The 26,837-nt window shown below is 39.4% G+C and overlaps 1 protein-coding gene across 1 annotated transcript; it reads left to right on the top strand.

Annotated features, from left to right (window-relative positions):
* The first annotated feature begins 2,773 nt into the window (after positions 1-2,773).
* Positions 2,774-22,364, top strand: ALX1 (ALX homeobox 1). Its single transcript, XM_013947385.1, has 4 exons — positions 2,774-3,005; positions 5,258-5,562; positions 9,270-9,398; positions 21,905-22,364. Exons 1-4 carry the CDS (start codon positions 2,774-2,776, stop codon positions 22,223-22,225), a joined length of 987 nt encoding a protein of 328 aa, XP_013802839.1. The 3' UTR covers positions 22,226-22,364.
* The last annotated feature ends 4,473 nt before the right edge of the window (positions 22,365-26,837 follow it).

Here is a 26,837-nt window from a genome sequence, read left to right as displayed (position 1 = left end):
CTTTTCAAAGCTGTCTCACCTCAGCCCAGGATTTTTTTCCTTGCTTTGCCGCCTTCTCCCCCGGGATCTGTCCAACCCTTTTTAAATGGTTTTAGCCCGCTGAAGTCAGCTTTCTGTTTACAAGCCTTTAAGGAGAACGAATGCCATACGTGGCGCCAATTCTCCCCTAGGTTACATCTCTCCTTCCCTTTGAAGTCAGCTGGGCTGAACGGAGGTAGATGAGAGCAGAATTTGGCCCCCGAAGCTAAGAGTAATGTGAAATCCACTCCGGTTATTTTATTTTATTTTATTTTATTTTTCCCGGGAGACGAGGGTGTATTTAAAGATCCGGGTTACTATCCGCCTCGCTCCCCATCTTTAATCCGCAGCCCGATGATGCTGTGAACGCCTGTACAGAACGAAGTGCTAATCTCGCAGCTGATATCACAATTTTACAAAAAAATCGGGCTAGAAACAGGTGGAGTCGCTTCCGGGGACCTCGGCTGAAGATGCTGGGAGGGCGGTTTGCCTTTTTTTGTCAGCCGACGGCGGGGAGGGAGTAGCGAGGACAAGGCAGGCTGCCCCGAGCCCAGCTCTCAGGCGCGGCCTGCAGCTGCGCTGGAACCGCTCGGAGCCGCGGCGCGGCCGTCCGCGGGGCGTCCGGGCGCCCCGGGGCCGCAGGCACCCGCCGCCGCGGCAAAATCCCGCTGCTGGCCGCGAGCTGCTTTTACGGGCGTATGAGATGCTCCTTGTCCCCGGCTCCCCTGGAGTTTACTAGCTGCCTTTAAAGAGGGACATTTATTGGGATAAAAGGAGATTGCAGACTGCAACAACGCTGCATGTGTCTTTCATTTAAAAGACACCGAGAGCGTTTTCTTTTTTTTCCCTCTCTCTCTCAAGACATTCAGTGCTTTTAAGGCATCGTTATAAACAAGCTGCCGAAACGCCGGCACACGGAGATGCGGGCGGCTGCGTTGGGGGGAAGGAGAAGGTCACTCCAAAAGATGCAAGGGGGGAAACGCGCCACTTCTTCACGAAAACCCGGAGAAGCGACGGTCTGTGCGGAGCGCTCCCGCGGGGGCGGCCGCAGGCGCGGAGCAGCGGGCAGCCCTCCGCGGCAGCGCCCAGGGCCGCCGCCGCCCGCCGGTGCGGCGCGCAGGTAGCGCGGCCCCCAGGAGGGCGCGGAGTGGAGCGTTATAGCCGGGTCTGCAGGCGCCCGGGGACGGGCAGGGTCTGTGCAGCGAGGAGGAACCGCGGAGGCCAGCACCGCTCGCTTAGCTGCCCCTTTCTCCTGCGAAATACCGGCCAGAGACCCGCTGGGGAAGGAGGGGAGCTGCTCACCGGGACGGGGCACACGCCGGACCCAGACCGGCCTGCTCTTCACCTCTGGCTGGGCTCTCAGGAGAAGTCTCAGCGGTCCCGGCTGGCCGTTCCCCCACCCATGCTGCAACTGCTCATTAAAGCTTCCCTTCTACCTCCTCTTTCTCTCCCCGAAATGGGGGAATGCCCCACTAAACTAGTTTTAAAAATAGTCTTAATAAGACAGACAAGCTCGGGCCCACAACACCGAAATACTCATCTGAAGCGGCTGCAAGCTTGTCTTTACTTTGATGATCATGTCAGCTATCTTCCTTCTATAGGAAGCAAGGAGCAACTCTTTTCTTTGGGCCTTTTCTTAATATTCTCCTAATGTCTTCTCTCTCTCGTCTGCGTTTTAAATCCTGTCTATGTGCAAAAGCATTAAGGAGTTCAGCGCTTCAAAGTTCGCACACTTTGGGTGAAAACCATTTGCTTTTTCAATATCCATAGGAATACATGCATACATGCCTCATTTCTTCTTCGTGTTATTACCTCAGACTGTGTTCTGATATTTCCATTTAGAAAGTGTACTTTTTTTTGCAACTGAGTAGAGGTTGAGGTTCTAGGAGATTTAAGATAACAGACTTTAGCTGTTTTACACATGCACACACATAGGCAGACTGGAGGTCTATTTGCTAGCAGCCAAATTCTCTCCTGGGCCAATTTCTGATGTAACAGGTTTTTTAATTTTGTTTTTAAGTCCCTCAATTTTCCATTCCCACAACACGAACAACACCCGATAATATTTATTTCTCTCTTTAACTTTGGGACAGAAACTCCTGAGCTTTTAATAAAGAAGGAGCACCGGTTCTCAGGTTTATAGCTTCGGAGAACAGGACTGCAGCTACCGAGTTATCAGCCAGACTGGTTAAAGAAGACCCTTTTCTTGAGGGAGTTTGCCCCTGAAATTACCTTGCTCTAAACCTCTTGGGGAGCTGGGGGGTGAGGGGAGGGGATGGGGGGGTCGCTGGCCTTCCAGAATGCCTGGAGAAATGTGAGTCTGTTGCAGAGGGGAAACGTCCTTTTCATGTGTCCTCCCTCCTTTTCTCCTCTTATCCTCCCCGCTGGCTTGTGTGTCTGTCTGTCTGGAATGGATCTGTCTGTCTAAAATGGGCCTGGAACTCCCTCCTGTGTTGGGATTAGGTCTTGGGGGACCTGGGGTGGAGTTACACTGCTTGCCTATTTTCATATTCATTAGAAATGGGAGGTTGCACCAGGAGCCCTGCTGAGCTTCAAGATATAAAAGCAACTTCGGGTTCGCCTTTCAAGACAAGACAAATCAAAGGCTCAGAGGCAAAGCAGCTCCCTGAGCGCTGAAGGTCTTTCCCTTCCTCTCTCCCTCCCTCCTTCCCTTCCATCTGCTCACCCACTCTCCCTCCCTCCCCTGCTCACAGTCCTGCCTCTGTCTAGGGAAGAGGCTCTCAAGCAGCCTTAGATGATTATGGATTTTCTGAGCGAGAAGTTTGCCCTGAAGAGCCAGCCGAGCAAGAACAGTGACTTTTACATGGGAGCAGGAGGCACTTTGGAGCACGTTATGGAAACTTTGGACAATGAGTCCTTTTACAGCAAAACGTCAGGCAGCAAATGCGTGCAGGCCTTCAACCCTCTGCAACGGGCTGAGCATCATGTGAGGCTGGAGAGGACCTCACCCTGCCAGGACAATAACGGTGAGTCGCCATCCTAGGCTTTTCCGCGCTCTTGCACTTCGCCCTCGCTGGTGGCGTCCCGGGGAGGCCGGGGATCGTCCTGCCTGGGGAGACAGTCGGGAGCCCCGCAGCCTCCGGGCGCTGGGCTGCGAGGTGCTGTCAGGTTAAAAAAAAAAAAAAAAAAAAAGCCGATAATAGAAAAATAAGGGGAAAAGGCAATCGCCCACTTTGAAGCGCTTTTCTTTTCCCTTTTGGAGCTGTCCCGCCGGGTGCTGCCCTTTCTGCCCGCCCCAGGAAAGCTGCAGCCCCCGGCTGGCTCCGCGTATCGGCGAGCGCTGAGGGCGCAGCGCCGAGCACCGCCGCGGCCCGGGGGCGCCGGTAGCGCGGAGAGCGGCGGCGGCGGCGCGAAGGGCTCCGCAGCGGCGGAGGAGCCCCGCGGCGCCGGCAGGACACGGCCGCCTGCCCCGGCCTCCGCGCCGCGGTGCCCTTCGCACCGCCCCGCCGGCCCCCGGTGCGCGGCCGCCGCCCCTGCCGTAGCGGCGGCCGCCGATTTCTTTTTATTATAATTATTAATTTTTTTCTACCCTCAAAATTTTTCAGAAAAATGCAGCCGCGGGTTGCAGCGAGCCGCGCACGCAACCCTTGTCAGTCTGTTAGGTACCGTTAAAAGATGAAAAGAGAAGGTCGCTTGGTCGTATTTTCATGCATTAAAGTAACGTTCTGCAACGATAGCGCTTTCCTGCTGTGTTACTAAATAACACATAACACGCATACCGCATGATTCCTAATGCAGATTAAAAAACAATTCAGGTAATTCAAATCGCTTTGTTAAGTATTATCCTTTTTTTTTCTTCTTTTTTTCTCTTTTTTTCCTAGCTGCTTGGCAAACGAGAACGCGGAACATCCTATTTTATAAACAGCTTATAATTTTGCCCGTTATTTCAACAGGATAATAATTCAATGCTTATGAAACTTAATGTAAAATATCTTGTCTAGCAGAGGGTCGGAAAATACCGTTTAAATCAGCTGCAATAATGAGACTAACGATATCTTACATTTATCACCAAGGTCTTGAAGTATTTTTTGAGAACATCCTTTTTGTATGAAACAGTTAATAAGAAATAATGACAGACTTCTGCAAACGCATCTTAGAAAAACTACAGAAAATTGATTTATAGCTTGAAGTTTTTCTTAATTAGCTCGTTTAATGTGTGTCTTGGGGGCTTTGGGGCATTTCCTATCTATATATGGATGGTAAGTATTTAAAATTGTGTTTAGCTAAAATCACCTCCGACTGAGAGAAAAGAAATTGAGAATGCGAAAAAATCCCAAACCAAGCTTCTTATCGTATGTTTCATGTCAACTATGCAGTTTTTTTTATTACAATAGCGTTTTAAACTTTTTTTTGCCTGTCTCTGAGAGCAAACAAAAAAAGAAATCATTTCGAATCTTGTAACATATTGCATATTTTTTTAAGTGATGTGATATATGTAAAAATAGAAAAATGTAAAATGTTTTCATTTCTTGTTAAGAAGCTACAGAGGAATATTTCTTATCTCTGCCACTCAGATTTTACCTAAAGACAAACAGTTCCTGCAATCCTGATACAAAGTATATGAAACAATCTCTTTCAACTAGTTAACATTTTGCAGAAACTCTCTGTATTTTGTAACCATAACAAACTTAATTGGAAACAATTCCACTTTACAAATCCAAGAGGAGGTATGTGGATTCTATTGAGTTTGTAAAGTGAGGTTAATTTTCAGTTTCATTTGCTTCTTGATTTGTCAGTTTACACCTATTTAGTTCATTTTATAGTTGTTTTCATAGAAATTGAGTGGATTTCATTTATCTGTTTCCGAGTTTAAGGAACATTTGTCAATAGCTTTATGCCACTTATTTTATATGAAAATCTGTTTTGGGCTAAGATTCCTTATCTGGGCAACTCCAGTTGGAGTTGATTTCATAGATGATTATCCATTTTAGTTGCATAATAAAAGTATTCTTATGTGCCTCCTTACACACACACACACACACACACTCTCTCTCTCTCTCTATATATATATATATATGATACTTTTGATCACAATTCTCAGTTAAAATTCTATGTGACGTAATGCTTTTATCTTATTTTACCAATTTCTTTTCCATGTTCTCATATAGAAATAAGTAATTACATAGAACCTGGTTCCTTGTGAAACTGTTTTATGTGAACCTTTGAGTCGGAACCCCCCATTTAACCAGTTATTTCCCTCCCCCCGCCCCATGTACAGTGAACTATGGAATTACTAAAGTGGAAGGACAGCCTCTTCACACAGAGATGAACAGGCCCATGGACAATTGCAGCAATCTCAGGATGTCTCCAGTGAAAGGGATGCAGGAGAAGGGCGACCTGGATGAACTCGGTGATAAGTGTGACAGCAATGTCTCCAGCAGTAAGAAGAGGAGGCACAGAACAACTTTCACCAGTTTGCAGCTGGAGGAACTGGAGAAAGTTTTCCAGAAAACTCATTACCCCGATGTCTATGTAAGAGAACAGCTAGCTCTGAGAACAGAGCTCACTGAGGCCAGAGTCCAGGTAGGAACCAAACCTCAGCGTTTCCATGACAAGTTATGCAGTGTAGGGATTGATCAATGGCTCTCTCGGGGATTGTATGAAAGCCTGTAAAGCTATAGTAATTAGCCTGTTTTGCTTTATTTCTTTATAGATATGAGCTGCTATGCTACAGTGATAAAATAACTGGTTACTTTTAAAATAACTTGCACTACTGCTCTCAAAAGTTGTTTAAAGAATGAGAAAATGACATCAATACAGAAGTGGTCTTGATCTCTGGTAGCCCTGTTTTATAGTCAGAATTCCAGCCAGTGAATACACAAAGTGTTAACGTGTAAAAATCCCATTAAAGGGAGATGTTGTAGTTCAGACTGATGACGATGCAGAACTCAACCACAGAGGATTCTGTGTGTGTTATGAAATGAAAAGTACAAACTAAAAAATAATCAAATTCCTTATTTCTATCCAAAGAGTAGACAGTGAAACTGCATATATAGACATGTGTGTGTATATATATACACACATGCATGTATGTGTGTGTGTGTGTGTGTGTGTGTGTGCATATCTGTGTATGGCGGGAACTCAATCTTTTCATCTCTGCAGAATGCAATGAGCTAAATGCTTGCAAAATTGGGAAGTACATTTGCTTGTTTTTAAACTTGCATTACCATTTCATAATGCTATTCTATTTTTTGAATGAAACGTTGTTGACCACTTAGTGCTGTGTTTGAGTATCTTAAGTATGTACAAAGTTGATTTATTCAGTGTGTGCATGTACATTAATCTCAACAATATTTATGGCTTTGAATGTGTAACGGTGAGAAAAGAAGCTAAATATAAAGGAAACATAGCTCTTTCTCCCTTAAGAGATATTCCCACAGAAATGGGTGTGAGCTGCATTTTGCGAGTTTGTCCTATTTTTAGAAATCTTCCCCATTTTGGTAATACTCATCATTTCACTTTAGGGAATAGCAGTCATATTGTTTCTTACAGACTGGGATTAATTTTTTTAATTTAGTGACTTGAATATGATAACAACTTCACAACTTGTAATTAAACACATACTCACACATGTATATAAAGAAATAGACGTCAGTGCACATGCATACAACTGAAATTAAACCAAGATCACATTCAGAAACTAACTCAGCTAATTAATTTCATAAATAAATGTTCTTTTCATGTCTATTCAACCAGCTGGCATATTCACTGTTGTCATCTGAAAATAGGTCCAAATTCTTCCATCAGCTACATCGATAAAATATCAGTGACGTCAATGTAATTTAGTTCAGTGACTTTTAACTCTTCAGGCTCTGTGGAATCCTTTTTTTTCAGAACTTGCGAGATCTTTTGAAATATGACTTCTACTCATTAGGATTTACTCTGACTTAAAAAAAAAAAAAAGCTAGTGTAATGTTAAACCACTGTTCTTTCACTTACATAATTCTGGAATCACGAGAAATATTCCCTTAATAAATTAATAGCCATAACAGAGTGGTTAAAATCAACCAAATGACTTTTTTTATTCAGAGTTACAGAAGCTTTGTATGAAGAGAGCAAATGTGCAAACTCACATATGTCTGCACTGGACTTTCACAGAATATACCAATTTTTATTTTATTTATACACATTTTACCTTTGCTTAAAAAACAACTGATCTTTGCATTTCTGATAAGTCAAATATGAAAGGAAATGGTGATCATTTTTATCCAGAGTAGCAACAGTATTCCATCACAAGATTAAACAATTTAGGAGGCCTTATATCATTAGAGGCAAGCATCTGGCAATTCAAGGATAACAAGCAGCAGATTTTTACATTGCTTTGTGGAGGCAAATGGTTACCTTATCTCTGCCAAGAGTCAGTTTCTAGTAAAGTGATGTAAACAGAAACATTTTGGGGGACTGTCAAAAGAAAAAAAATGTGTGCTTTTTTTCTCCTTTAGTTACCATAAATTCAAGCAAATTGTTTGATTTAGTTTAGCAGAGTGATCAGCTGGATACCTTACCCACATTTCCCTTCACCGCCATTTCATCAAGATCCAATTTAATTTTTGTCCTGAATACATGCAGAGAGAGACAACCTGAATCTAATTTATCTAAGTTGTTCTCTTTCCTGCTGCATGTCAGTGTAATAATTGGCACCCATTTTAAGGAGATTGTCAAGGTCTTTTTTCAATGAAAGAGCCTCATTACTAAATTCTCTTAGCGTGTTCTTGGTGCCTCCTGTGGAGACAGGAGAAATTTTTCTTTCTTTTTGTTGAGCCTGAGGCATAATAAATAATACAAATTTACCAACAAGGTCCCTAACAGTATGTACTTAGCAGTTGTATGCATGGGCCTTGCTTTGACTGCTGAGTAACATTTTAAAAAATTGCACATACTAAATTTGTAACAAGTCCTTGGGAATTAAAATGAGCAAAATTATGCCTCTCTTAAGCAGCATCAAAGGAGAATTAAGTTCTCCAGAGATCAGGGCAAAAACTACATTATAAAACAAATAGTTTTGTTTTAAATATCTCACTATCAGGTATCACAAAATATCCCTCAAAATGTGATTCATGAGCTGTGTCTATCAAAAATAGATCTATTTGTATACCATGTCTAGCTAAATGGATGCATAAAGGAATAGGAATGTAGGAATACTAATCAATGCCTTTGTTCAAATAAAAAAAAATGGTGCTATTAGTGGTATGACTTATTTTAAAAGAGTGGGAATAAATTTGTTTATAACTGAACAATAGGGACTTTGTTGGATAATATTCCTGTTATAAGGGAACAGTTACTTTTCTTTGCAGTCCCTTTAATTCATCAGAATAATTCTTTTTAGTCAGTTTTTAGCCTGGGCTCCTCCAGATTAAACTGTCGGAAAGAGGAGAATGTTTTTGACAACCACAGGACATAGTTACATACCAGTCGCAGCAAGAACTGTACATATAACAGGCTTTGAGATAACACATGATGCTCAAAATACTGGATGAATCCAAAGGCTATTTAAGCATACTGGAAACTTTTAGTTGACCAGCATGAGATTGTTTCAGATCTACATCTAAATTGTTTCAGAATGTAGGTATAAAATACCATTTTTTAGTCTTCCACTGGCAGAAGCATATTTCCTAAAAAGAAAATATGAAAAATGTCACAATAGTTTTAAATTGTCTGCAATCTCATAATTATTTATTATTTTCCATCCTTGTTATCTGTGGCCCTTCTTTGTTGAAGCCTTGTTTGAGCACAGACTATTGTCCTGGCAGCCAGCTTTTCTTGCCTTTTTGTTACAGCACTTGATAAATATCATGCATCTCTCTAAAAAAAACAGAGCAAAGGCTGTATATCAAGTCAGTGGGCATGAGAACTTAAGGAGAAAGTTTCTTTACAGCATGACTTGCTGCTGCTTGGAGATGTTCCTCCAAAGAGTCCAACTCTCTCAAAATTAGTACTTCCTGACAGCTGGAGCTGCTTGCGGCAGCATCCTCAGCTTATTTTTGAGACTGTGGAAAGGAAATAATATATACTTTTAAAATAGCCAGAAATAACTTAAGCAGATCTGCTACTGAGAAGATTTACACTTAACAGGGACTGCAAGTTGTTTGTTTTCAGGCAGAGGACTTCTCTTTCCTAGATACACAGACCTTTTGAAAGCTACTGCCCAAAGTTTCTTGGCTTTCTGCTAAGACTCTTTAAACGGCAAGTAAGTGAGCTTATCTTCATGGTTATTTCCTCATTTACTGTAGGTTTGGTTCCAGAACAGAAGAGCAAAATGGAGGAAAAGAGAACGCTATGGTCAGATCCAGCAAGCTAAGAGCCATTTTGCCGCCACCTATGATATATCTGTTCTTCCGAGGACTGACAGCTACCCTCAGGTATGGTAAAGACCAAGTAGCACTTCGCTTCTCGCTTTATCTTCTCTTCCATTCCCAGGCATATACCTGCACAGAAGATGCATGAAGACTTTACTGTGTTTAGCTTTTCGCGCTCTTTATAAATGTGAAAAACGCTGTTGCCACAGGAGCTGCCATTGTGAACAACAGTTACAACATCTAACGTGAATAGCTAACTGTCAGAATACAAGTATTTCTTTAAAGAACAATCTTATGAGCTGTAGAGTTTTACATAAGTTATGACAGATGAACTGTACCCAAATAACTGGCGATATGGCTGTGCGGCTTATATTTTCGTGCATGTAAAATTATGTGGGGATTTGAATCACTTATAGGTCAATACACACATTTTGGATGAAGGCTAGACCCATTGAGATTGACAGGAATATTGCCATTTTGATCACAATAGGGTCAGGATTTTACTTCTGGGATATATATGTTCACAGGCACAACTGTCTTGATCACTCTGGTCATGCATGTTTTGGTAAGATGAGGCATAAACTATGTGATCTCTAGGCAACTTGCTTCTGAAGCCCCAACTCTGTTAAACATGCACATTCCTTTATGGATCTGAATAGACCACTGAATTCAGTGAGTCTTCTACTGTCATGAAGCCACTTTATGGTCAGGTACAATCAGGTCTGAATCTATATGGCTGTGAGAGAGATGCAGAGAGAAAATAAAGCTCTCTTGGATGATACTAGCTTGTTTCATTTTTTTTTCCTGTTATTCCTCCCTTATTGCATAGTAAGGTATTACCATGTAATAAGATCTTAGCCTTCTGTTTCTATCCTCAAGTCTGTTTGTTTCCCCCTTGCCTCACTCTCTGTATTTTTTTTTTCTGCCTGCCTTAGTGCATTTAATTCTTTTATTTTTGCAGGCTTTTCTTTTCATTTCTCTTGCTTCCCATTGTTTTCACCACATAAACAAAACAAAAAACAAAACAAAAGAAAAAAAAACAAAGCAAAAATCTATTATGGATCCCTGCTGTAAAGTCCTTCCACCTCTGGTGTATTGGTGCTCTTCTAGTTGATAGGCAGCAATGTCTTTGCGGACTTAGTAACATTGTCATCATTGTCATCATCATTATTGCCATATACGTCTACCTGGACTTGCTTTGCTCATACTCAGTGTTGGCTGAATGTGATTAGCTTTGGACCAGAGGCCTCAAACCTAAGTTTCTTGGTCCTGTGCCCAACTTAAAGTGATTTGCCTCTCAGGAGGTTAAATGTTTCTCAGTATGATTTCTGAACCAGAGCTGTCTTGTATTCCACCAGCTCATAACTCAGGCAGAATTATTTCAGGTCTGTTGGCACCTATCTTTCTACCTCTTAGTATTTTGTCATGCAATAGTGTATTAACCCAAATTACCTCAGAAACCATTGCATAAAACATAGTGTATAGTATTGTGTAGGAGGACACAATACTTGTCTGGGACCTAGTTAAGAAAGGTGTTTACTGCAAAAAACTTAAGCACTCCTAAGCAGATTCTCAGAGATATAGGTGCACAGTTACCCACTGATCTCACTCAAGGAGTCCAAGTATCTTTTGAAGGCCTTTCTGACTTCTCTGTAGTATCATGATAGGTGAACAGGGATGCAAGGAGTAGGACTTAGGCTTTGGGCTTTCTATCCCTGGCTCAGTTTTCTGGGCTTAATTAGCTGCCTCCAAGCTCATCTTGTATTTTTAGTAAGACTTCATCTACAATCTTTTCCAATTGTCAGAAGCTTCGTTAGTGTAAGATGATGGAATAATGCAAGTCATTGGTAGGTACTTAAAATGGTTGCAATAAAATTAATGTTTCTAAAAATGGAACATTTTTGAGTTATAGGAGAATACTGTTGACAAAATTCTAAAACCAATGAAATATCTATTCTGTATTTTCAGATTGTTAAAAAAGATGAGTGAATTAATTTCATTTGTTTTTTATGAACTTGGCAAAAAGTATTTTTCCTAGGCTGATGTCATGCCTCAGTTTCAGCCTGGTAAAACTTTTTATCGCTGATTTATAAATTCTTAAAAGCAGGAGGTTTAAATGGAAATATTGATAGCACAATCTTAAATAAAGCATCTCTGAAATGTATAGGAGTATAAAATGTGTACTCATTCACAAGCAAGTAAACATGCAGTACTCACCCACAACCACAGACCTACAAACTGCAGATAAACAGACAGGCACACACACATAAATAGCCTCTGGTAACCTACATGAGAAACTTGTACTGATTTAACTCCATAATTAGGGTCACGTGTGAGCACTCTTACTTAGTTTTAAGAGTGGTTTATCTAATTTATTCTATAATAGAACTTCATGAACAGGAACAAGGAGCTAAACTAAGCTCTGAACCCACTGTACATTGGCTATTTTGGATGAGTTCTTGTGTGCATAGTTTGGCCACATGATAAAAGGAAGGTATCTTATTCCTCAGTGAAGAAGGAGAAGGCTACTTTACAATATCCTGGAGTATGAATATGTATACAGGCAATTATCACAGAAGATTCGATGTAAGTTGACATTCTTGTTAACCTCACGGCAATGTCTTTCATATTCTTAAATCCTCACCCTCAGTAAAACTATATGTGTACCATATATATAACATTCATGGGGAGAATGCTTGAGACAATGAAAATCCATATTAAAAACACAGTGATGACTAACATCACTACACGTAAGCTTTTAAACTAGATTTCCATTTAGTGGCTCAGTCATAGAAAGTAAACATACAATACCTGATTCGCCTATAAATTCATGAAACTATCCTACAGATAAGGCACAAGGAGATATTTATAACTGTGGTCTGAATGCTTGGTCTTAGTACTATATAGAGTGACTTCCCAGAACAATTCCATTATTTCACTACTCTGAGAAGTCTCACATGTGGAAAAGTTAATGCAACGAAGAAAGCCAAACGTCCATTTAGGGTTTTCTGTATGTGCAAGAACTTTTACTGTGACACTGGCATCCCTCAAGATTAGACAGACTTTGCCATACTTTCAAGAAATTAGGTTTTCTTGGGGATTGCAGAACACAGATCATTAGAGCTGGATTATGAAGCCTTTGCTAACATGGAGGAAAATAGACTTTCTGTTGCTGGTGAAAAATATAGGATGATGTTCAACAAGGATAAAATCAGGCTGGAATATTCACTGCTGTGTGGCAGAAGGAGCAAGAAAAAAATGTATTTCTGTTATGCACTGTATGAATTTTCAGTCTGAAGATTTCTGCTTTGAGCCCCACCATGGATTTATTCCCAAAACAGACATCCCACTTGCATTCCAGCAGAAAAATCAGACTCTTTTACAACCAACAGAGGGTGTGGATACCCCTGCTTAATCTCTTCACCAACCCTCTTCATAAAGTACAAATTAAGAACATGATGCCTTTATGCATTATGTGACTTTATAAATCTGAAAGATATTCCTGCGAGGAAACAATCTTTTCAACTTATTTCACATGGAAGGCTGACTCTGAATTTTCTATTATCCAGCCTAACTTTGCTATTAAATTACACGTTTTAATCTTCAAAATAGTAACAAACAATTTCATTTTTTATAGCCCATAATAGATTGCTTTGCTTAATTCAATCTAACGTAAATTATTTTTACAGTATGTTGACTGTAGGTGCTGGTTGCTGTGCAAAACATAGCTCTCCCGCTAATTATACTGACAACACCTGGATTGCAGGGGAGGGCAGTCAGTATAATATTTTGGGACAATCATCTGCTGTTTACATGATTTTTATAGGCTTCCTGAACCTACTGTTGGCAAAATATACCAGTAGAAAAATAAAATAAAATTAAATCAAATTGACAACAGGCAAAACTAGCCCCAGTTGAAAATTTCCAAACACTGGATGTTTTTTACATTAAAAATACCACAAAGTTAGCAAGTTTTCATTCAGATGAAATATTTAACTTTTGACAACATTATGCTGAAAAGTGGACTTTTCTGGGTAAATTTTATATATACACTTTTTAAAATTAATTTCATCGAGACGTTTCAGTCTTCTTAGTTTCAGTACTCAGGCTTCAAATTTTTTCTTACTGATGCAAGACATTATGCTCTGTCATTTTCAAGTGCAGCCAGCAGCAGTTCACTGGATAAAACTCTTATCCCAAGCACTTTGCACCTCATTAGCCAGCAATATTCTGCTGATGGTGCAAAAGTTAAGAGGCAGCATCCTAACAGGGGGAAAACGAGTGCAGATTCACTCCATGGGAACGCTGACTTCAATTCACCGAGGTAAATGCTGAGGCCTGTTTCAGTCACCTAAACACAGCGTCTAGCGCTAGTTAAGATCTCTTGGGATATCTGAGACGCTGTTACGGTGCTGGGACATGGGACGTGCAAGAAGCACCCACCCTTCAGGGTGTCCAGATTAGGTCCCTGTGTGTAGGAAACTTAATCAAATAGACTTTTATGCTAGAGAGAGGCTCCCTTTAAAGTCAGTGAAAATCTTGTTAATGGAGTTTTTTCTTCCTAAAGTAGATATAAAAAAGGTAAAATGACCTCCAAAAGTGTCTGTTACTCTCCATAGTCTAGCTCATCTGCAGACATCTATAGTTACCATAGGTGGATTTATATGTAGGAAAGGAAGAATAAAAAGGTTGCTTAGCCTTGCTGTTCTCTTACCTTATTGGTGTCCACACGATTACTTCTGCTGTGAAACCGAAGTCATGTCCTCTGCCTTGTGAGAAGGCTAATGTTGCAAAGAGTACTTGACTTTATCAGACTTAATGTTTAAGTCTCAAGATATAGGAAGGGACCAAAAAACCTGAGACAAACTTTTATTTTTTTCACCTCCTTCTTATTTACACACAAAAGAGGGAAATTTGATTGGTAGCTTACATTATTAATGGCTCACGTAAAACTGCAGCTTTCCCTGTATAAGATAAATTTATTTATAGATGTTATCTTCATAAATGTAAGCACACCAGCACATAAATAAACACTTGCATTGAATTGTATCTTTTAAAAGCAGAAATAAGGAGCAACAGTTTTCCCTCAATGAGTCTCTTTCCACAACTCCATTTGCTTCTTTTTGTCTTGCCTGTTCGTTGAATCTATTTCACTTGCCGTCATTGTTCTTGTAAGTTCTTCTCAAATGGTTTTTACTCTCATACTGTCCTACTCTCCCTTCTACTACCACATACACAATTTGCAGTTCTGTATTTTTTTGTTGTTGTTGTTGTTTGGTTCTCATATTTACTTGAAAATGCAGGCAAGAGTTAGACAGGACTGAATTTAATTTTTTCATGGAAAATCCAGCCTATTGTAGGTGGGAATACCAAGAGGAGATACAAGAATTTTAAAGGTATGGGAAACTAGAATGATGCAAGAAGGGGGTGTGGAAAGAAGGGAGAAATGTTGAAATCCCTCAAAAATAGAAGTGGGAAGAGGCTGAAGTACATTTCATCTGCCAGACTGATAAATCAAATTAAATATGTTGAACAGCATCGCATCACATGATTTGTTTTGGCAACCAAAGAGTGTAGAAGTGATATCAGTATACATGTGTTTTGTACTAAGCCCTTGGATCATCATTACAGTTCTGCTCTAGCCTTAGTACATATGGGTAATTCTCATTAGCAATAATCAAAGTTACATGCTCCAATTAAATCTTTCATATGGCATATATTAGACACCACATGTTATATGAGTTAAAAATTCTTTTAACTGTAATAGACATAAATGACAGTTAATCACAATAGTTCACTAAGGTTATGGGCACACTGATTAAGTAGGAGTAGATGTGGTAGACATATCTGAGCTAGCTTCAAAGAAATTTTATCATATACTCATGCTGTCTAGCTGTGACAGCATGGAAGTCAGGCTGGGCCACAACCTGGATAGTGGGTCGCTTGCCACGTATGTGCTGACTGTTGCACTGCTGTGACTGATCTTCCAACAAGAGTAACACTTCTAATCTGTTTGGGTAGTGCCTGTTCTACACAAAGTAGATTGTGCACTACGCTTTTATTTTTTCTTGGTTCTAAATCATCGCTGTATGTGGTCGTCCTCGGAGTTTCAGCATTTTGCTTGTTACACTATTTTTGTGAGAACATGCATTCCTTGAACTCCGTGAGTGGCTTTAACTGGGGCTTAATTACAAGGCTAATGAATTATTCTAAGATAGGAATTTCTTTTTTAATAGCATTTTCCAAGGTATGAAATAAGCCTCTGGCTACCAAGGGTCAATTTCCATTTTACAGGCATATCTGAGAATGGTGTGCTGCAGCCCTCTCATAGGTACCTGAATCTAATGTGCCTAACAGTGTAGAAGATCTTTGCATGTTCACCAGGCCCAGTGCCGGGCTTGTTGTTTCAACAGTATAGTAATGATCACAAATTAAGAAAAATTCTGTCTCCATGTAAGGGAAGAAGTACAATGAGAGTGGTAAAGCCTCAGAACAAGTTGCTCATAGAAGCTGTGGACTCTCCATACCTGGAGACATTCAGACCTTGACTGGACATGGCTTGAATAACCTGATCTAAATTCAAAGTTAGCTGTGAGAAGTGATTTGGATTCGTGACCCCCAAGGTCCTCTTCAACCTCATTTGTTTTATGAATCTATGATTCTGCATACTCAGTACGCAATGGCAAACCTCTGCTCATTTTTCGTCTGTTCCTGAAAGGCCCCCAGAAAAAAGACTGTGACAAGGGCAGGCCAGATGACTTGTCCTGATGGACCAGGAATGGCCGTCAGATTATGAATTGTAAACTAGCAGTTTAGAGTAGTTTAACAGCTGTTGTATTTAAGTTGACTAAACTATCTTCTGTGCAAGCCCAGGATGTTTCTATTTTCTGGCAGTGCAAGGATGTTTCTTCATGGGGGACAAAGAAGAGTGACAAAAAACTAACAATTTGGTCTTTTTGATGTCTCCCTTGCAATGCCCAGCATCATTTTGTGAACAGAGCCAAGGTTTAGTATCTAATTACTTACTATTTATTAGCTCATATCTAGAGATCATAACAGGGGTTAGCATTTTTTTTCATGAGAAGGATTAAACCACACATCCACTCAAACAGAAAATGTGTGTGCTTATGTGTGTTTGCTGCAAAGACACTTCAGTCTGAGTAGACAGGTGACTAAAATAGCATGAGAGAGAGAAAAAAAAAGATGAGACGTTTGGCAATACAAGAACTAAACATGGGTAAGTGGTAACTAAACTCTCAGAAAAATTGGAGATTTGAGTTTATGTAATTTGTCCAAGTGTCGTACAAGAAGACTGAAACTTCAGGATCTTGAAATTTTGAAGTGAAAAGCAATGAAACCAAATGGGCTGACCTATTACCTCAGCTAATTTTCCTCTGCAGTGTCAAGCAAAAGGTCATATTCTTAGGATGTAACATCATAATCATGTTAACAACCATAACTCTCCAGTTATGTTCTTGTCACAGCTATGAAATCCCACTTTTTTTTTTTCCTATTGGGAAGGGTGTGTGTGTGTGTGTGTGTGCGTGTGCGTGTGTGTATGAAACATACGGTAGGTAAATATATTGAAGGGCTCTAGTAATTTCATGGCAACCACAAGAGCAAAGCTCAAGTTGTTTGTGATGTTAACAGAAACCAGAGATGTGCTGGATGTATAGCTTCATTCACAGTCTCTGAATTGCCTTTTATATAGTTCATGGATCACACAAGAGTTTAAGAGGAAAAATATTTTCTTTAAATTCATGTACATAATGTCCCTTTTCCTTCCAACTTACCAGAAGAAGGCCTGATAATTTTGACTTATTGTAAAACTTTACTGAATTTATTTTTAATACAGGAATATGTTTTGCACCTAAATTTCACTATGAGACATTTGTGTTGTAACTCCTTGCTAAAAACTGAAAATATATCAAGAATGAAGAGATTCAGCCAACTAAAATGAAGGCAGGGTGATTTTTCTTGTATAGCATCTAAAGAACAGAAACAGGATAATAATCACACTTTTGAAAAGCATAACAGTCTCATGAAAGAAGATGCAAAACTTTTCTAGCATCTTGTAGCATTTCTGAACAGTTTGCTAATTTGGATTCCTTCCTCTGATGAGGGAACATTGGGCACCACTTTGAAAGCTTTAAAAATCGATAGTTTGTTCACATATTTCTTTGACAAAACACAGGCATATTTTAGGATTTGTGACTGAATTCTGCTCTCATTTACACCTGTGCAATCTCACTGAAGTTAAATTGAAAGAAGTTTGTCTAGGATAAAAATATCAGGAAAACCAGTGGTGCTAAATTTAGAATTTGCTACAGACCAAACTAATAGAAATCTGGAAGGAAAGACTGATTTTGTGATACCTCCAGACCGCATACGTTATTGGGCACTTTCAAACTGAGCCTCTGAACCTTTTGAAGTCTGCTCATCAAGACCGTATTAAAGACATAAGCTGTGTGTGTTCCCATTTAAACAGATTTTGAGGAAAATTCTTCTAGCAATTATATCTGTGCAGACTGGGCAACTGCAGTATTTGGCATAGGGTGTCTTAAAAAGCAATTTGAGTAGGTCGGATAAATGAGACTCTGTCTCATATAAATTAGCTCTGGGGATGGTGAGCTCCTTCAGAATTAGCTCATGTATTAGAGCTGCATAGATGCATTAGTCTCTGCCTGGGAAAATTAATTATGTCGTGAAGGTTCTGAGACTAACCATGCGGCCCAGAAATACCACCAAAAAGAATGGGATTTCGTGTGTGTGCGTGTGTGTGTTTGAAATTGCTACCACCTTTACAATTAATTAAAATTAGAAATTCAGTACTATGAAAGCTTGTTAAGTTTGCATTTCTTGTATCATTCCCCTTTTAAGGGTTTTAAGTCCACATTTTATGTTTTAAAAAGACACTACATTTGTTCTGCAGTGTGAAAAACAGATACCACAGAGTGTTTATAAGAAAGTATTTCTTAGTAGCTATTGTAGGCATAACAGGACATACTCTCACCTTGAGTAATCTGGCAGGCACCTCAGGTAAGCTTAAGTCAGTTTTCACCAGCTGATGGCCTGGCCCACAACTTCTGTGTTTAATGGCATTTGGATTGTTGCTGGTACAGGCAAGGGTTTTGCAAAGAGCAGCATTGCATGGTTATTTGGCCATTTTTTGGCAGCTGGGGTGGCTCATACAGCACCCCATCCTCCCCATTTCTGACTCCCATCCCCACACTCTTCCCTCAGCTATGCTGGTGCTGTTTATGGTACTGTACAGTGAAAGCAGTCACTGAGCTTTATTCGGGTATAAAATAACGGTATCCTTTTTGCTGTATTATTTTTTTAACTGTATCAGTTCCCTGTTCCAATTCAGCAAACAGCAGTATCAGCACAGCTGAAGTGGAACAGGATGGGAATAGGAATGGGCAATTTGTTTTATGGGAAGAAAGGGAAAGAAAACCCAAACAGTTTGCTTAATCTGTCACTGCTGCTGCAAGAAATGTATACGTAACCATGAAATACAGTAAAGTACAAATAAAGGATTCTAGTGCTCCTGAACAAAACAGACAAAAGTTTTCACGTGGATGATTGCGTTTCTGATTTTCCCACTTCATGGCTGAAACAGAATGTGTGTAGTTTAGGCTTTTAAGTTAAGTGAAAATATCCTCTCAATTTTTTAGTTTTTTTAGCTGCAATTTTCTTAACCACTCTCCTCTGTACCTTAATTGCATCCTATGTGGTTCTAAATTTCCGTAAGTTTGAGGAAGCAGCAAGCCTTATGAGTAGTACTGTGTGACTCTCCAGCTGCCATATATGCTTTTCCCCTACTTTCCAAACCTTTCAGGGTCCCTTGTCCCCTTTTTGTCATAGTCTGTATGTCTTTATATAAAGATATGAGAAACCTTCCAGGCAATAGGATAGTCAGAGATCCCTGAACCTTGAGCCATAAGAGAAGTATTGCTCTGTGAATCTTCAGAGAATCCTAAATGGTGTTGTTGCACGCAACAAATTTCTGTAGCTAAGGCAATAGTTCAAATAGATCCAGATATGGCATGTCCTTTAATCTCCAGATCAGTCAACTGTTCTCTGAGGACAAAGAACAAGTTTGATTACAAGTCAAAATAGGTCAGTTAGGGAGTAATAAAGTAGCTGGGGATCATGACAAGCTGTGGAGGGTCTCTCATAAGCCTGATGTCTGAGAATATTCTCAAACTAAAAACTGCTGAAGGGAGGAGGTAAGGATGGGGACTGAAAAAGGTCTGAAACTCTCACTAGAGTCTCTTTCCTCCTGTAGATCTCAGGAGGCCCACAAGAAGGAGGAAATATCCTTGATCTCCTCCCCCAGCCACATTATTCACTCCATTACCTCTCAGCAGACCACCTAGGATATGCAGGAGCAGATGCCTGAGGTGTGCCCGACTAGCCGTGCGTATGCATGTGTGTGGAGAGGCAAGCTACATTCTTGTGAGTGGGCATCTAAGTGTGCGTATGCCTGTCTCTGTGAAGAGCGAGACTAGGAAGAGCAAGAGTTTGGGGAGATGTGTTGCTGCTCTGACTGTTCCCCAGCCTTTTGCAGGAAACCAAGCTGGAACATTGACCCAAACTGGTTCTTTTCTAACGCTGGAATTGCCAAGGAGCCCAGATTAGTTTGTCAGCTCCTAATGACCCATGGTCATGTAACTGTTCAAAATATTAACTTTAAAAATAAGAATCTAATTATCTCATCCTTTATATCTACACTAGATCTCAGCTAGATGAGTTCAGTGAACCATAATTTCTCTCTTCTGTTTGTTGCTGGTTTGGGGGTATGTGTTCTTGCAAAGGGACAATGGGAAAAAAATAACAACTCAGCATTAGAAACATTTTTTCACTGTGTGTGTGCGTGTGTATGTGTGTGTGCATGTGACTGTCATAATTCATTACTTCCATTGACCTCAAATTTGGCAGAAAAAAAAATCACTCAGCCACAGAGATAACCTACATATCTTGAAACCAAAATTCCTTTGTCTGTGGATTTGGAACGGGAAGGCAAAATTAGGTTTGAAGTGGGAACTCACTTTACAATGCTAACCAAAGAGTAATTGCAGTCACTCCAATGTATAGCAGAGGAGAAACAAAGACATGTGGGCTCAATCCCAGTGCATCAGAGCAATGATATACTGAACAGACAACAGATTCTTAGGAGGAAGGCAAGTTTAGCAAAGTAAAAGAAACAGAAAAGGACATAGTTCTTGGCTAAGTTCTCCACTGTGAATGAGGGCTACACGTCTTGTATCATCACATTCTCTTCTCTGCTACAGTTTCTAGATTTTTTTTAATCAACATTCAGGAAAGAGATGTAAGTAAAGGTAGAAAAGAAATATAAAGCTATATAGAAGAATGGCAGGTGTAAGAGAGAAATAACGAAGAAAGAGGCCAGAGTATATCCATATGGCTGTGATAGAGGGATATAAAGAGTGGAGAGTTTAAAACAGAGAAGGACTGAACGTGAAGTTTGGTTACAGCAAAGGGAGCAGAAGATGAATGAAAGAATGTACAGTCAGGGATAATGACAGGAGCTGACTTGTGCTAGGCCTTGAAAATCCTTCTGTCTGTTGATCAAATAATAAATATGAGAGAAATATCTATCCATAAACAGCATGTATATATATAGATGATAGGAGAAGCCCTGAGACTTAAAATTAAGCTTTAAGTGACTGCCAAGTATAGAAGGCATTACACATCAAAGCTTGCATACGTGGTTATTCCAGATCTTCAGCAGACATTGCTGGTAACCACAAAGTTTGTCTCCTAGGCTGTCATGCAACGTTTTCCAGGGCTGCACAGTACAGCCAGTTAAGGCTGAGAGCTGAGAAAGAAATGCCCTCAAGTATAATTTTGTATAACAACATAATGAAAAGGATTTTTATCTTAAAACCATCTGTGAAACAATGTTAGGAAGAATTCTTAAAAACACTATCAATCATGCTTGTATTTTATAGATCTATTTGTTTTTAAATAACTATATAAGGCTATTCAAGATTTTTTTTTTTTAATATTTGCTGGGCTTGGTAGCTTGATAAATCTTAATTTGTTCGGTTCACTCTTTTACACTGTTTTTTTTTTCCATTATATTGAGACAAACTTCTGACTAGGACAAGATTCATAATGACAGCAGCTATGGTACTGTATAATCTTTAGACACCTTTTCTTTGAGGTCCATTGTAGGCTTCCACTGGAAGCCTTCGACTGGATGGACTGATGGGCATGATGAAGTTCACTGTTAAATACCCAGGGCAAAGTCACAGAGTAAATGGAAGACAGAACAGAGAATATGATTTAGCAGCCGTAGCTCCCAGCCATATGATCTAGGATTTTGACTCATGTAATCCTGTAGCTCCCTGGCATGTGATCCAGTATTTTGGCTCATGTAGTATCTTCATGGTATTTTCTAATATGATTGCAGAGAACTAGTTAAGTACTTGTTATAGAGCAGAACTAATTATGGATATGCTAAGTGAAGCAAAGCAAATAATGCAGAAAACAAGAGATGAAATATCTAAATTTAATCTTATTCATTTTATATGTTCCAGATTCAGAACAATCTGTGGGCAGGGAATGCGGCTAGCGGCTCTGTGGTTACTTCCTGTATGCTACCACGAGATACTTCCTCCTGTATGACACCTTATTCCCATTCACCGCGGACAGATTCCAGCTACACAGGCTTTTCAAACCACCAGAATCAGTTCAGCCATGTGCCCCTCAACAATTTTTTCACTGACTCTTTACTTTCCGGGGCAACCAATGGACATGCTTTTGAAACCAAGCCGGAATTTGAAAGGAGGTCCTCCAGCATTGCAGTTCTACGGATGAAGGCCAAAGAGCATGCTGCCAATATTTCCTGGGCCATGTAATATAGCAATAACCTTTCTTCATTTCTTCTTTTTTTTTTTTAATAGCAAATTGAAAACATTTTTATTTCCCATATTTAAAGGACACAACAATAAGCTGCTGTGTGTGGAATGCTAGAAATCACGGTATACACAAAGTCTGCTTAAATAAATGCAATATAATATTTAACAATAAAACTTAAGAATAAACCAAATAGATTTACCATGCGTCAAGCTCAACAAGCCCTCTTTGTTTTGGTTTTTATATAAAAACATGTTTTGTTGTACCAGTTGATGACATATGATTATAGAACCTGCAAAAAAGAATAAAACTATTAAGCAAATATGTCTACTCTATTGGTTTTTAAAAATCCTGCATGCGAAATTAATGCTTTACAAGCGAATACTTGAAAAAGAGGAACTCTGTGGAGGAAAATAAATTTGTTATACTAAAACCATGAAGTAAATCTCCAAGTGCACTGTGCAGAGAGGAAAATATATGAACATTCATGCGGTAGATGGAACTTGTAGCCCTAACTCAGCACCGTGCTGCTGCTCTGAGCCAGCTCTTCTGTTTTGCTACATCTGTGTTGAGCTTGCTGGACTTGTATCAATCCATGGCAAATGTAATGGGCAAGGGAGATAGTCCTTTATTTTATGGACCTGAGTGTATTCCTACTCAAGTTAAAGAGATTTTTGCCAAAAATGTCACTGGAAGCAGGATTATGGCGTTTAATAGGGCTTTCAAAGCTCAGATTATTTAAATCAACCAGGGTTTAAATGAAATCTTTAAGGTAGCAAATAGAGTATTTTGAAGCTTAGGTGATTAGCAGAGAGCATGGAAAAGTACTGGAACACTTTCAGCAGAATCCAGATTTAGAAAAAGTCCCCACAACAACAGCAAAGTCTTACTTCTAATCCAGAGTCACTCTTACTAATTGTCTTTTGTTATGCTGTGGTCAAATTGAAAAGAGAAAAAAAAAGACCTCATCCAACAAAGCTTGCCAGTTTCAATCTGTAACTGATCCCGAGATGTTATAAGAGCACATTTCACTCAGTTTTAGTTACAGTTTGTTGATACTTTTGCTTATTTGTTTTTTCTTTTTTTTTTTCAGAGTGTAAAACAGCTTTGCTCCCTTTAAAGTCCATAGGAAAAATCCTTTTGACTGAAGTGGCAGCAGGATTTGGCTCTCATCTCCCAGCCTATCACAAAGGAATTAAAATGTCAGCAGACTTTCTGACATTTCTGGTGGAAAAAAAAAAGTAGAGGGGAAGAAAAATACTTTACATCTGGAGAATTGCTATCTGCTTTGATTTACTTCTCCTCCCTTTCCCCTGTCACATTCCAAGCTCCTTCAGATGAGTGAAATGTCAGCCTCTTTGAAAGCAACAGTCAGTCTCCCAGGTTCATAAAGGCAAAGTAAATTAATTGAAATAAAGAAGGACTTGCATGGCTGTGATTGGAACAGGATACAACTCTCTGGGCACCCCCTGCTCCTTCTTGCTTTTCTCTCTGGCCGTTACTCAGAAGTGGAGAGTGGGTGAGGGGAGGAGGGAAGATCGGGGAAGCACATTTCATCACAGCAGCACTGAACTACCAGTACTCATAAAAGCAAACTCACAGGAACCCCCAGACTGCCTCTGCTCCTCCTCCTTATGAGGCTAAGCTCAAAAACATAAACATGAGAGAAAGCCTTTCTGTAATCTTTCAGTGCAATAAATAAATTTAATTTGGAAACCTTTAGGATCAGTTGGAAATGAGAATTTTATAGCAAATTTTTACCAAGCTGATTGAAAGGAAGGTTGTCCTGTTTGTCAGTAGTAAGAAACTCATTGTTTAATACATAAGTATACTTCAATTTGTGGTTTCTTAATTTTCTTCTCCTTCTGGAAACGAACTTCAACTTTGGCCTGGGGATCTGGGAAAAAACATTCAGGCTAGAATTTATCTTTTCCTTTTTTATGGTCTGCTTAGACAACAGTAAAATGAGCCTTATGATTTAAAGCAAAAAGCAATTTGTTAGCACAGGTAAATATACAGGGTTTATATAGACACTTCTGCCACAAGCAGAAGGATAAAAGCAGTGGAAATACAGGTTTTCTTTTTTAACAGGTCAAACTGTTTCCAATTCTAAAATGTGTTTTTCATTTTTTTTTTCAGTTTCCACATAATCATGTTTTAAGGTATAGCATTTGGGACATGTCAAGCTGATTTCCAGATAATTTTTATTAGAGCATCATTAGTGGATAAAGCTGCAAAAGCTTAACTGGCAAACTTTGAGCCATTTTTATTGTTGCCTCTCCTTCAGTTTACTGATGAAATTTAATAGCAGAAGTTGTAATTATTTTCTCATGAAATCCAGAAAAAAGTTCATTTTTACAAGGCATTTTATGTCAAGAGTAAAATTAAACAATTCCAAGGAATTTATTGCAGTGACAGAATGCTTGGGGAAAATAAACAACCATTTTCAAAACATTGCAACATATCTAGATGCTTGAAGCCCCCCAAATCAAAGGAGAAAATAAAAGACTTGTCGTCTTCCTGCTGATTTTTATTAAGTGGAAAGGATACAATTCTAATTAATTTTTCCTCTCCATTTTTAGCCACGGAGATTATTTGCTACATCTTGCTAGCATAACTTTATGCATTAGACAAACAGGTATTCAACCCTTCATTAAACCTGAGGTGTCATAAGTTGCAGACCCTGCATTAAGCTTGTCATGCTCTTGCATCGGCTTCGTCTCAAAGAATGAATGATAGTCTGTTGGTTGCAGCGTTTCATTTAGCTAATGAAAAAGTATCTTCGTGTTAGATGTCAAGTACTACAACAGGATCACATTCTGCCACTTTTATTTAGCAGTGCTTTACTCCATGAGTGGATGCATTGATGTGAGTGGGACTACTCACATAGGCCAAATTGTGAATCACTTGTAAGCGGTTATTCACAATGGCCCTATTCATGCAAAGAGCTGCTCACCACAACATGAGTAATCGGTTCATAATCAGGCCCAGCTTAAGGTACTATTCAGCTCTGGTAGGGATGGCAGAATCTGGCCCACACTGGCTAAAGGCCAGACTCAGATTTTTTAACCAAAATGAGTAGCGCCTTATTCCACAAATAGTGTAAATAAAGTCGACAGGGCTATTTGTAGGGTTATCTTTTTATAAGAAAACTCTAGAAAAGAAGCATTTCAGTATATGAAAATAATTTAAGTAAGTTTCTATTCAAGTTAAATGATTTTCTGTCCCGCTGGACTACACTCCCACATTTGACGGGACTTGTGTTCTCATGCTTTGATTTTGTCCGCTTAATGATTTCTTAGCATGAGCAACTAATCTTTCCGCTTCTTCTTCAACATGTGGCAAATGCACTAAAAACAAAAGGAGGTGATTTACATAGCCTTCCTGCCAAGTACTATAACTAATGCTTGAGATATGTGATCATCATGCAATGTTGAGAAGTAAATTTATAGAACTTCTGGGCAAAGAGTCCCTATCCTGTTAAAAGAGAAAGTGAAATATTGTTATAATTATTGCTGTGAAGAATTTGTGATGACATATTGCTGTGCTGTTTTTTCTTCTATGATTGATTCATCTGCAATTTGAAAAACTTAAGCCTGTGTTTGAAACCAAATCTTTGAATACATGTAAATTCTTCTATGAAAATTAATGTCCTCTCCCAGGTTTGTGCAGATTCACATGACTGATAGACAACACTGCATTTAGTGGCTAAAGACCCAGCCTCCTTACCATAAAAATAGTCAGAAAAGTTTGACACAAGTGATTTCTACTACAGTTTAATCATCAGCATTACGTACAGAAACATATCAAGGAAGGTATTTTTTGTTACCGAGAATGAGCTGAAATTAACTGTATTTTTCACTTTGCTTTTTTAATGTCATAGTACTTTATCCTGTCAAGTTTTGAAAAATTACATTTCAATATGTTAAAAATATTTTGTCTTCATTGCAAACTTTATGATAAGGCCCTGAGGTATCTTATTTAACAAATACAACAAATACAGTGTATTTAGTACTGGTACATTTTCACATGGTAGAAATAAATGCTTTTGCTCTTAAAGAATAAAATAATTCAGTGTTTTCAGAATGAGATAAATGAATCAAAATTTCCTTGATAAACTTCTAAATAATTACCTGTTATTTGAAACAGTGTTAAAACTCATTTTAGAGCACTTAGAGTGCTAAAACTCAAAATATTTCCAGGGGAAGCTCTTTCTGCAACAAGGCACTGATTTTTTTTCCCATCTCTTTCATACCCAGGTAACAAGGGGCTTGCTCCTCTATCTCCAGAATACACCTTTCTTTCCTCTCTACAGTGATATTGCAGGTTTGGCTGGCATCAGAAGGATAACTAGACATTGTGAGTTACACAGCTCACAGTCCAAGGGCTACTTCTTTTTTCCCACTTATTTTATACCGCTTTTGACCAACCCAAAGAAGCTAAAGCATATGTCTAGTTCAACCAGGTTTACAGCTGCTTTGCATTGCCAATGCAAAACAAAACAGCTGCAGTACACTGCTAAATTATCATTTGAAATATTGGTGGTATAAGCAAACTTATGAGGGAAATATCGAGGATGTAAAATCATGATAGTTAAAAGGACCTATTTTAGAT

The sequence above is a fragment of the Apteryx mantelli genome, chromosome 1 (genome assembly GCF_036417845.1).
Source record: "Apteryx mantelli isolate bAptMan1 chromosome 1, bAptMan1.hap1, whole genome shotgun sequence".
NCBI lineage: Eukaryota > Metazoa > Chordata > Aves > Apterygiformes > Apterygidae > Apteryx > Apteryx mantelli.
This window is presented reverse-complemented; position numbering and strand designations above follow the sequence as displayed.